Here is a 12,490-nt window from a genome sequence, read left to right as displayed (position 1 = left end):
TCCAAAGAATGCTTCGACGCTTCCATTCCTTCAATGAATTAAAAAAAGAGATCATCCAACTTCAGCCTCCAACGCAACTGCTGGCTATATAACTTGTAAAACTCTACAATATGTTGTTGAATGTCTGCTTGATCAGAAGAAATCTTGCTACCAACAGTTAAGGAATCTGAATGATTATTCCTTCTATTAGGGTTAAGTTGGGAAACATGGTCTATGTGAAATATGAGCAAGATCAGAATTGCATGTTTGGAGATAAATTAAGATATCATTTACATATCACATTCTTGTTTAGATGTACAAATAGTTTTTGTATATCTCAGTGGTCTGTTGGAATTTGGTTCTGCCCATTGCCATTCGATACAGAACTGCATGGTACCATACAGCTCTGTTGGTATGACACTTTTCTGATCTTTATTTTTTTTTTTTTTTTAAACTATAGAAATGATATGGCAGGGTGAGTGGAGCTCCACACGCACACATATTTGGAAAGACACTCGCACCTTCTGTCGTGTTGTCATATTTTTGGTTATATTGTGAAAGTATTCAATAGTCATACTGTAGCTCTGGAATTCTAATGAATAGCTCTGGGATTTTTTTTTTTTTTTTTTTTTTTTTTTGCTTATAAAAAAAAAAAAATCCCAGTGAACAACATATTATCAACTCTAGATCATCTAGTACTTAGCTTTTGCATTGATGCGTTTGAATGCCAAGTTTGTCTGGTTGTCATTTTTTGTTTCGTGGAATAAAAAGAGGACATTATTTGATGTCTAGGAGTAGGTGTGAGAAGTGCAAAGTTGAAAAGGAATTTTGCTTAACTTTTTTTTTTTATAAGTAAATAAATATTATTAATCAACAAATAGGCATAGCCCAACACAAATACAGAAAGTATGCCTATCTAAGTAGGCGCAATAGAGACAAGAAAATCATGTAGATCCATGCCATTGCGCTCACTGTCTTCAAAGTCCGTTCGTTGTGCTCCTACCACAAACACCACATGACGCATATGGGGACCATCTTCCACACAGCTTTAATTTGTTGAATGCCTCTTAGATTTGTCCAGCTGGCCAGAACTGCCACCATTGTCTCGGGCATAACCCAAGCCAAGTCTAGTCTACTAAACACTTCATTCCATAACACCCTAGCTGTCTCACAATGTAAAAGGAGATGGTCCACTGACTCGCTCCCTTTCCTACACATACAACACCAATTTGCGATGATCACTCTCCGTTTCCTCAAATTGTCGGTTGTGAGGATCTTGCCCAATGAAGCTGTCCACACGAAGAAGGCTGCTTTGGGCGGTGCCTTATATCCACTCTGAACTCCCTCGGCAAAACCCGAGTCTCATCCCCGAAATGATTTCCACCCTCCCCAACATACCCGCTTAGCATCTGGATGAGTCTCTGGTTGTTTTCTTCTCCATAAGGAGTTAAATCTTCACTGCCAGACTCATCCATACACGACCCTTCCCTTACGTCCCTCTTAGAATCCTCGAGAAGCTCAGAAATAGTGGTCGCCATAGTAAGCCCATCGCCCCCACATCCCATCGGAATTCTGGCCACCTCTCGAGGGTGACTCGGCACACCGAGGTGGAGGAATGTTCACTGGAGTCTCTACTGTTGTGTTCTGAACACATGGCATGTGCTGGCCATCTACCGGCAGCTCCAACACCGTTGCCAGTGTCTTCTATGTCCCCTTCGACAGATTCCCAATTTGCCTGCATCGCGACACATTTTCCGGTGGAGGGGGTCGGTTTCCACCTTTAGCTGGAGCCACCTTACGCTCTCCACATGGGTTGGGCTCTCTCAACATACCGCACCATGGCTTGGGCCCCACCCATCGGCCCACTTGATTTCTCCCCAAGGCCCCCCCCATCCTCTGGCCTAGCCCATCGAGTCTCATTCCTCTGACTTGGTCCAGCCCCAGGCCTTCGATCCCCAAGCCCATCTCAGCTCCTTCAGCCCCTTTTCTCTCCTGGTCCCTATTACTTCCCTTTTTCCCCCTCAACACAATTCAGAATTTTTATACCTCCTCTTGCAACTTCCACAACTGAGCCTGCATCTCCACCAACATATTTTGTATGTGACCCTTTTCCTGCCCGACACCATCCCTGCTAACGCCCTCCTTCCTTCTGGCAAGGTGAGTGGCTTGATTCATATTTCCAGCAAAGTACCCAGTTGCAGGCTTCCCCCCACCGTGCCCTACTCGCGTTTCACATTGGACCGCCTACGGCTTAAGCTGTCAAAGTGTATGAATTGGCCGAATCAATTGGCCTTGAGGATTCTGAATATTATATAATCTTTACAAAGCGATTCTATACATGGAAATAAATCAGTATACGCCTAATTCTAGCCCTATACATGGAAGTTATAATATGTCAAATATTAACTAGAGAAATAAGGAAAGAGTTGTATAAGGAAAGAATAATGAACAATAATGGGCAGCGTTGCTCCCTGTTGACATAAGCACCTCCCTATAGGACCTTGAGTATGGTTGAAGCTCTTCCACCATTGGCCTTAACTGTGGTTCACCACGAGTCCCTTCAGCATTTCTTTCCTGAATATACTCCCGCAGTCCCTCCCTCAGTCTTCTCCAACCCCTCCCACCCTCTCCTTTAGGAATAAAAATGAAGCATCACCTCCCTCCCTCACTGTATTTGACTACAGCCATATATCGACCACGGCTGTTTGAGCATCGCTGTGCTATAAAGCTGCGGTGTCCCCCCCTCATCGTCGTGTAGAACTCCTTCTTAATCCCCACCATACAGTCCTCTAGTGCTCTCCCGAGCCATTGCACCATGGAAACTTCCAGTAGTAGTTCATGCTCACTCTTCCACCCTCTCTCCATGATACGTAGCATACCTCCTTCGTTAACGAGCACAAACAGCTTTGATTCAATCACAAGCTCTCTTGTGAACCCCATCAGTGCTACTACGATCGTTAATGTTGCACCATCATTGACATAACAAAAGAAACTATTTTTCGCACGTGTACGGAGAGAAAAAAGAGGAGATCAGAAAAAAACCATTTACATATATAATTTTGCTAAACTTAACGAGGCCCGGTCAAAAATTGATGAGATGAAACACGGAGACTTAAAAGCCTTAGTTGTGAATTAAAAGAGAAGGGACGTTAAAAAACCTATGACTTTATTAGAATTCATCCATTTCATTCATTATGTTATTATGTTTCTTATCTATATTGAAAATGGTCGTATCCTTATGTTCACGGTATATTTTATGCTAGTCAATTGTATCAAGAAAGTACTGAATATGTATAAAATGCGCATGAGAAATGTGAAGTATCTCTTAAGAAGTACTGGTATCTGATATTTATTGAATAGAGATGGTGCTCCCTTTTGGAAGTGCCACACAATTCGCTCTTTTCTCGTGCTATAATTATTTAGTAATAAAATTTTTACGTTTCACTTTCTCTAGGTCTTAGCTGCACTGGGGACAACGTACTTCGAGCATGTCCTCCCTGATATTATTCGAAATTGTTCTCATCAGAGAGCATCTGTACGTGATGGATATTTAACACTTTTCAAGGTAAAAGCATCATTTGTATGATTCCTAATCATTACTATCAGTGTTTGTTTCCTTGGCTCTCCGTAATTGTTGCCTGATGGAAATTTATTACAGTATTTGCCAAGGTCATTGGGCATCCAATTCCAGAACTATTTGCAACAGGTTCTGCCTGCTATATTAGATGGTAAGTATGATGTCATTTTGGAATTTCTTGTTGTACTATCTTGTGAGGTTTATTGGTTCTATTCCTGAACACCATATCTGTCTTTACTTTTAAAGGTCTTGCCGATGAGAATGAATCTGTACGTGATGCAGCACTAGGTGCTGGGCATGTCCTGGTTGAGCATTATGCGACCACGTAAGGATTTTTATGCAACACCTGATTTCCTCCCTCCCTTTCTCGCTTTGGTTTTCATAATTAAGAATATATTCTAGGCATTTTGCACATTGTTGTTTTAATCGCGAGAGAAAATTTACTAAATGAGCAGGAAGGGACTTAACAATGAACGTTTAGGATATTGCATTTTAAAAATTATATGGAATGGTATTGAAACCTTGAAAGACTCGGGGATGTTTTCTAATTTGTATGTCTAAGCTATTTGTGAACTTTTTAGTCACCGTGGATCAAGTTGGGATGTTCTGTATGCAAGTCTGCTGTAACTTGGGATATCTGCTATTACTTCTGAATGTTACAATGATGATTTATTTTCATTTTACAAATTTCTCTTCATATTCTTGTAATTTTTTTTATTCCCAGGTCCTTACCTCTACTCCTGCCAGCTGTTGAAGATGGTATTTTCAATGATAATTGGCGTATTCGACAGAGCTCTGTGGAACTGTTGGGGATCTCTTGTTTAAAGTATATGCTCAGCTACATTCATTGCTATTTTATGGAAAAACCTGTATTGTGCCCAACACTTCATTGAGCCCATTGAAATCTATAGAAATTTAGCTCCTTAATTGTTTAAAGTATATGTTGGGGGATCTCTTGTTTAAAGTAAAAATTTATTAATGGAAATCTACAGAGGGTGCATATGAGAGAAAAAACCTAGTTAAGAAGAAATAGATGCAAGAAAATCATGAACATCAAGCCCATTGAAATCTATAGCCATTTTCCAAAGAAACGATGTATTGAAGAAAAGGATTCTAAGATCCTCTAATGAACGTTCCTTAGCTTCAAAACTCCTGTCATTTGTGTGAGAGCATATAGACTCCTTTAGTCATTAAGGAGACCATATAGGCTCTTGCAACCTCACAATGAAGATGCAAGGGATGCACCATTTGCCACTTGTCATGCACATACAACACCAGTCAATTGAAATAGTCCGCTGTTTCTGTAGGTTATTCGTGGTCAGGATCTTCCTCAATGAGGTTGTCCATACAAAGAAGGGTGCCTGTAAAGGGGCCCTATTCCTCGAATGCTCTTCTAGGGAAGGAATTGTTCTTTTCTAGGCCCTATTCCTGCCATAGAATTTTATTTTCTAGAGGGAGTCCACAACATCTTATCTACCTCTTGAATTTTTATTTCTCTGGAGTACAAGAGGTTAAAGGATTTTGAAAATATGTTGGCTTCCCAATCTTGGGCAGCCCTACTAAAGCTCACATTCCATTGACGGGATAGATCTCTGTAAGCTCTGCCATTGAAGCGTCCTGTCTACGCCTCATCCTATAAACAATCGAAAATGTGTCCTTGAGAGCCATATTCACCAAATGTCACGTCAAAATCACCTGTCCTCCAAGCCACATATGTGGTGTGTTGAGAAAACTTCCCCTATTTGATAGAAGAGCTCTCTCCGTCAATAAAAGAATTTCTTTCTGTTTCCTGAATTGCTACGTCTGACAATTATATTTCTTCCAGGTTGCTGGAACTTCTGGAAAAGCATTGCTTGAGGGGGCAGTGATGATGAAGGTGCTAGCACTGAAGCACAAGGGCGTGCTATCATTGAGGTTCTAGGAAGGGATAAGCGCAATGAAGTTCTTGCTGCGTTATATATGGTTAGGAGTGATGTCAGCATATCTGTGCGTCAGGTAAGAAACTGGCATAATTACTACCTTTATGGGACTTATATAAGTTGTTTTCATTTCTGTAATGTATAACTTATCAAAAATTTTTCACATATAATATGTATTCAAATATGGCTTTGCTTTCAGGCTGCCTTACATGTGTGGAAAACCATAGTGGCAAATACTCCAAAGACTCTCAAAGAAATTCTTACAGTTTTAATGAATACTCTAATCACTTCTCTTGCATCATCGTCCTCTGAAAGGCGTCAGGTCTGCAGTTGAATATTGGCGATCCATTTTTCTTGAGCTACAGCCTGCAAGTTTCCTATTTATAAACTATTGTGCTCTTGTAGGTTGCTGGACGATCACTGGGTGAGCTTGTTAGGAAGCTTGGTGAGAGAGTACTTCCTTTGATAATCCCAATTTTATCCCGGGGGCTGAAGGACTCTAGTACTAGCAGAAGACAAGTGAGAATGTTTCCATATCTCTTGTTGGGTTTTCCTTCTAATCATTGTTCTTTTTGGCATTGTAGCTGTATTTCTCAAATATATTTCGCTTATTATTATGAACTCCCACGGCTGATGGAACATTTGCTTTAGGGGTGCTACCCGCCCCTACGGGGTGGGGTAGTGGGTGGGGTTTTCACCCCCGTCCCCCGCCCTCGCCCCGGGATGCGAGGGCGGGGGAGGCGGGGCGGATTGGGAATCCGCCCCGCCTCCATCTACTTAAAAAAAAACACTACATTTTACTTGGTTTAAAAATTATTTCTAAGTGCAAAAGTAATTAAAAATAAATTTTTAGACCCAAATTATAAATTTAAATTTTGTAAATATGACTATAATTTAAAAATTATATAATTTTTAAATTTGCTAGTGCGTATTTTGTGTAAATTGTAGTGTATTAGCTTTTAAACTATGTAGTTTTTAAATTTGCCAATGCATATTTTGTGAACAAGTCTTAACAAATTGTAATATGTAATATATATTTATATATATACAATTTGTAAAATATAAATATATATTTATGTTTATATATAATATATATATATATATATATATATATATATAAATGTAAGTGGGGGGCGGGGCGGGGTTGGGCCCTCCCCGCCACCCGCCCCTCTAAGGGCCCTAGATGCGGGGCAGAGGGCCCCGCCCCCGCATGGGCAGAGCAGGGTTGCCCGCCCCGCCATGCGGAGGTGGGCGGACGGGGGCGGGGCAGCGGGGCCCCGCTGCCCACCCCTAGTTTGCTTTTGGTTTCAAGAACATTTTTTAGTACCTTGTTAGCGTGCTTATTAGATTTTTGCTTCCGAAAACCAAAACAATTAAAAGTCATTTAGTTGCATAACTGAAAATATTTTTTTCCTCCCAATGTATTGCCATTTTTCGAGCAAACCCCAGTTTCATACCCAATAGAAGCTTTTATGCTTCCACACAAAAGGATTTGTCTGCCCCCGGCACCTCATTGGGCAGGGGGCCACTTGAGAAGTGGCCGGCATCCACTACTTTCACCTCTCCCTCCCCCAAACTGAATTACCCTGTCCTCCTGCACGGGAATGACTTAGACAATGGCTTCTGGACACGTGGTGTGGATCCATCCCCTCCATCAAGCATGTCTCCCCTTGAGTGGTAGTGGCGCAAATGTGGGGGAAAATCTCGACTGTGGACGCACTTCGTAACAAGGGCATAATTATAATGGGCTTGTATTGTATGTTTAAGGCTAGTGACAAGTCAGTAGATCACGTGTTTTCTCTCTTTGGAGTTAAAAGAATGACGTCAAGGACTGTTTTCTATTTGTTTGCATGCTGACCAGGAAAGTTTTTTGTTGCTTTGGTAGTAAACTCTTGAAGGCTATTCCCTCATACATTGGAATTGGACACATTGTAAAAGATTAAAAATAGCAATATTTTGTCAATCTTTGTGTTTTATCAAAAGTACTTGTCGCCTTGCTTTTCTCTCTCTGCTTTATGGTAACATTTTTCGACAGATTATTATTTTCTTTTTTAAGTATCTTTCTTTTCGTGACAAGGAAATGTGACTTTTTATTTTTTGGCACTTTCTGTCCTCATTATATCTCATAACTTTGAAATAAGTTAATACTTCATATTAAAAACGAAAAAAAAAAAAAAACTTCTGTAAATGTTTTCTTGATCCTTTAAATTCTTATATATATGGTGGCAGGGTGTATGCATTGGTCTAAGTGAAGTGATGGCAAGTGCCGGTAAGAGTCAGCTATTAAGTTTCATGGATGATCTGATCCTTACTATTCAGACTGCTCTTTGTGACAAGTATGTCTCATCTTTTTGTGATTTGCTAAATGATTGAGTTAAATATATAGATGTATGTAAAATTATAGTCATTTATATCTTTTGAAAGCATGCCCGAGGTTCGTGAGTCAGCCGGCTTAGCGTTCAGCACTCTTTACAAGGTGCATCTATTTTCTGCTATCATTTCAAAATACATTCTCACAGTAGTAATTTGCAAGTTAATAATCAAATTCTTGATGTAGAGTGCTGGAATGCAAGCAATTGATGAAATAGTTCCAACTCTTCTGCATGCCCTGGAAGATGAACAAACTTCTGATACTGCCCTTGATGGACTTAAGCAAATCTTGAGGTGAATTATCCATCCCGCCTACATATGATCAGTTGCTGTTTTTATCTCAATTTCTTAATTTTCTATTTCAAATACTAAACGATAGCATTGGGTTATTAGTGTTAGGACTACTGCTGTTTTGCCTCATATTTTGCCCAGGCTGGTTCATCTTCCCCTTTCGTAAGTGTCTCCTCCAATTTGGTAAATGTACTTGTGCCTTTTTTTGTCACTTCTTTCCCTAAAACTTTTTCATACATCTTCAGTGCCTTTAATGCACATGCTCTTGGAGCTTTGGCTGAGGTTGCTGGACCTGGTCTCAACTTTCACCTTGGTACTGTTCTTCCTGCTCTACTGTCTGCAATGGGTGGTGATGAGAAGGTATAGTGGTTAAATTAATAGATCACATTTCTGTGGTAGTTTCTTCTCCTAACCTTTAAAGAGAATTAACAATTCTGCTTTCCTTTTTTTCTCTTTCATGTCATCTTCCTTGCTGTTGATATGATTTATAATATGTTTAAATTGTAGGATGTTCAAACTTTGGCAAAGGAGGCTGCAGAAACAGTAGTCTTGGTAATCGATGAGGAAGGTGTTGAGTCTCTGATATGCGAGCTCCTTAAAGGTGTTGCTGATAGTCAGGTAGTTTATATTCAAGCTCTCTGTTCTTTTGTTGATTTCTTGATCGCTCTCACTTTATTTTCATTACCTTTGATGGTTTCAGGCTTCAATCAGAAGAAGTTCTTGTTATCTGATAGGATATTTCTTCAAAAACAGCGAATTATATTTGGTTGATGAAGCTCCTAACATGATATCTACCCTGATTATAATGCTTAGTGACTCAGATTCAGCTACTGTTGTGGTATTTTTTACGTGTTATTAGCATTTCGTTGTTGATCTCCATATTGTAGATTGTACCTTATATCCTATTCAACAGGTTTCTTGGGAGGCTTTGTCAAAGGTTGTCAATTCAGTTCCAAAGGAGGTGCTTCCTTCATATGTAAAACTAGTGCGTGATGCTGTATCTACATCACGAGATAAGGAGCGTAGGAAAAAGAAGGTGAGAAGTACTTTAGATGATTGCATACAGTTGGTGCTTTTGTTCAGTAAGAGTCAATCCTTGCGTAGTTTAGATATGCTTTTGTGGACAGTCAATTAATCTGAATGTGTAATATAATGTTTCATGAACTGCAGGGAGGACAAATTCTCATACCTGGACTGTGTCTCCCGAAAGCCCTTCAGCCATTACTTCCAATCTTTCTCCAAGTATTCTCGCTCTTCTATTTTAAAAGCACTGATTTCATACGACTTTTCAGTCATTATAGCTTTCCTATAATATTATATGCCTTTATTCAGGATTTATAAACCATTTCCTTGTGCCTCAATAACAAAGAAACAAATGCAAATGAGATTAGTGTGCCTGAATTTATCACTGCGGATACTTGAAATATAAATTTCTTGCTTCTGTCTGTTGCTTTGCATTTCTTTGCCTAATCATCCTGTTAACATATGAAGGGTTTTTCAGCTATAAATTTTCTTCAATTCAGTTTTCTAAGTCAAGTTTCTTTTGCTTCATGCTCCATTGAAAGATTAGATATAAGTTGTTTCCTCCTGTCCATGTCGGAAACAAATTAACAAGACTAATGAATCGATGTCTGTAACAAAAAGTTTCGAGTCTTTGTACTCCAGTATATTCAAGCTGGAATAACAGTGGGCAGCGCTTCCTATCGTGCTTGATTGGTTTACAATGCCTATTATTCAGTTTCTCCTGCCAAATTTGTACTTCTGTTCCATCATCTAACTGGTTGTACTGAAAGACGGAGAGTTAAAACCAATCTTGATTGTCTTGGGAACACAACTCTTCTCAGACTACTTCACTACTATTCACAAATTATTCACTACAAACTATTTCACTACTATTCACAGATGGTTTGAGATACTCTTAGCATCCAAACGGAGCCTCAATCTTGTGGGAGTAGGTAACATACGTGACTGTGTAACACAGAAACTGGTGTCATATTCAGTTTACTTATATTCGGGAGCGGTTGGCATAAAAAGTATTAAAGAATTTTCCTTATACGCAAACAGTAAAAAGGAAAATTTCTAATCATATGTGAAGGGTTGGGTTTTCATTTATTATTATTTATGTTGATTAGAACCTGGTACTTACTACTCCGTATTTTTCTTTCCTTCAGTTCTTCCTTAATGTTTCCACCTCTTCTGAATGTTTAGCTTGCTTCCAAATCCCAATGTTTGTTTTTGTTTGTCTTATATTGGACATTGCCTTCAGTTCTTCTTTTTTCGCTAAAGTAATTTGATGGAGAGTTTTAAGGGTGATAGTTTTGTCAATAATCTACACCGTAGGCAGTCCCACAATATTCAGGAAGGATTAAACACTGTTGTAGCCTCTTATATTATTTCTGGCATTACCTTTGAATTTGAGCAAGGAAATTCAGCCTCTGATATTACATTGCACCTTTAGGGTCTAATAAGTGGGTCTGCTGAATTAAGAGAGCAGGCGGCATTGGGTCTTGGGGAACTGATTGAAGTGACTAGTGAACAAGCACTGAAGGAGTTTGTCATCTCAATAACAGGGTATGTACCATGGAAATCCTGATACTTTTGGCGTGTCTTTGGAATTAATCAATTATATTCGAGCATTAGCCCCAGTGGTTGAATGTGCTTGTTACATATTCAAGTTAGGTACTCCTGCGTTTGACTATATATAAATTCCCAATACTAGCTCTTCTGTAGGGAAAAAAGGTTCCCATGGTTTGGCTGAGACGTTATGGGATACTAACTGTGGTTATTGCATGCTTATAACTACAGGCCTCTTATCCGGATCATAGGTGATCGGTTCCCCTGGCAGGTGAAGAGTGCCATTTTGTCTACTTTAAGCATAATGATAAGAAAGGGTGGGATAGCCTTGAAACCTTTTCTCCCTCAGCTTCAAACTACATTTGTTAAGTGTTTACAAGACAGTACAAGGTTAGCTTTGAATTTCCTGAACTAGTATTCCTTATGTGTTTTCTGTTGGTGTGAGCATAGTATCTTCTAGTTTTTGTTGGTCAACAAATTCATTGACGTTTTTGTTGAGAAATTTTCACAATTATCATTTGATGGGAAATCATGGGAGAGCACTTGCAAGCATTATTTCCTAACTTTCATGGTTTATGTTTTGCTTGCTTCTTACGTTGTATACGAGTGCAGGACTGTTCGTTCAAGTGCTGCCCTTGCACTTGGAAAGCTCAGTGCGCTCAGTACCAGGGTTGATCCTTTAGTCGGGGATCTCCTGTCTAGTTTGCAGGTGAGGATTGTCATTCTTTAATCGTGCTGGATATTAAATCCAAAGCTGGATTGTGTAACGCTGCTGTATTTTGACTTTTAGCCTTCGGATGGTGGTGTTCGAGGGGCCATTCTGACTGCTTTAAAAGGTGTCCTGAAGCATGCTGGAAAGAATGTGAACGCTTCTGTTAGAAGTCGTGTATTCATTTTCCTGAAGGATTGGATTCATCATGATGATGAACAAGTTCGAGTATCTGTTGCAAGCATACTGGGTATCATATCACAGGTACCAAGTGGATGATACAAGAATCTCTCCTGTTGTATCTAAGTTTTAGTTAATGCTTCACTCTTAAAATGCGCAATAAATATGAAGATCAGGTTCTTTAATTGGTTGTATTTTTAAGAGTTAGTTTTTTTTTTTTTTTAAATCCAATTCTGCTACCACCACCACCATGTACAGTGTTTGGTTCTTGTACCCCACACGATGGTTCCTTTTTAAATACTGTATTTCCATATTACAGTCTTTATATTAGGTTGTGTTCTATGTTCTTGTAACCTGACTTTCCTTTAATGATATCACAGTACATGGAAGATGCTGAGCTGACTGACCTGCTTCAGGAAATTTCAAGTTTGGTTTCATCACCAAGTTGGTCTGCAAGGCATGGTTCGATACTCACCACTTCATCCTTGCTCAGACACAACCCCAACACTATCCGTTTGTCTCCATTGCTCCAGCTTATAGTAGACAACCTTAAGGGAACTTTGAAAGATGAGAAGGTACATGGTTCTTAATGTAATGCATTTTGTGATTTTACATTTGCCAGTTGTTAACAGTCTCTCTCAAGCAGTTCCTACTTCGAGAGGCTTCGACAAAGGCATTAGGAAGGCTTCTACTTCATCAAATTGAAAGTGACTCAGCTAACACAAGTGCACATCTAGATATTCTTTCATCCCTAGTGTCTGCTTTGCATGATGACTCCAGTGAAGTAAGAAGAAGGGCATTATCTGCTCTAAAAGCAGTTGCAAAAGTATGTGGTTGAACTTACTCTTGCATTGATATTATGAACTGTATTGGGTGGATCTCATCCAAAAA

The 12,490-nt window shown here is 39.5% G+C and overlaps 1 protein-coding gene across 1 annotated transcript in view; it reads left to right on the top strand.

Moving 5' to 3' along the window:
• The window catches only part of LOC121259066 (protein ILITYHIA), a 64,922-nt gene that overhangs the window by 46,852 nt on the left and 5,580 nt on the right, over nt 1–12,490 (top strand). Inside the window, 24 exon segments of the mRNA XM_041160553.1 lie at nt 3,434–3,544; nt 3,638–3,707; nt 3,803–3,881; nt 4,281–4,360; nt 4,498–4,520; nt 5,382–5,409; nt 5,412–5,551; nt 5,675–5,797; nt 5,881–5,994; nt 7,705–7,811; nt 7,900–7,951; nt 8,033–8,139; nt 8,239–8,298; nt 8,382–8,496; nt 8,644–8,754; nt 8,837–8,974; nt 9,050–9,172; nt 9,307–9,378; nt 10,595–10,707; nt 10,942–11,100; nt 11,323–11,419; nt 11,501–11,683; nt 11,980–12,174; nt 12,246–12,425. Coding sequence (XP_041016487.1) covers nt 3,434–3,544; nt 3,638–3,707; nt 3,803–3,881; nt 4,281–4,360; nt 4,498–4,520; nt 5,382–5,409; nt 5,412–5,551; nt 5,675–5,797; nt 5,881–5,994; nt 7,705–7,811; nt 7,900–7,951; nt 8,033–8,139; nt 8,239–8,298; nt 8,382–8,496; nt 8,644–8,754; nt 8,837–8,974; nt 9,050–9,172; nt 9,307–9,378; nt 10,595–10,707; nt 10,942–11,100; nt 11,323–11,419; nt 11,501–11,683; nt 11,980–12,174; nt 12,246–12,425 — 2,580 coding nt within the window.

The sequence above is a fragment of the Juglans microcarpa x Juglans regia genome, chromosome 4D (genome assembly GCF_004785595.1).
Source record: "Juglans microcarpa x Juglans regia isolate MS1-56 chromosome 4D, Jm3101_v1.0, whole genome shotgun sequence".
NCBI classification, from domain to species: domain Eukaryota; kingdom Viridiplantae; phylum Streptophyta; class Magnoliopsida; order Fagales; family Juglandaceae; genus Juglans; species Juglans microcarpa x Juglans regia.
Note: the sequence above shows the minus strand (reverse complement) of the source record. Positions and strands in the feature narration are given on the sequence as shown.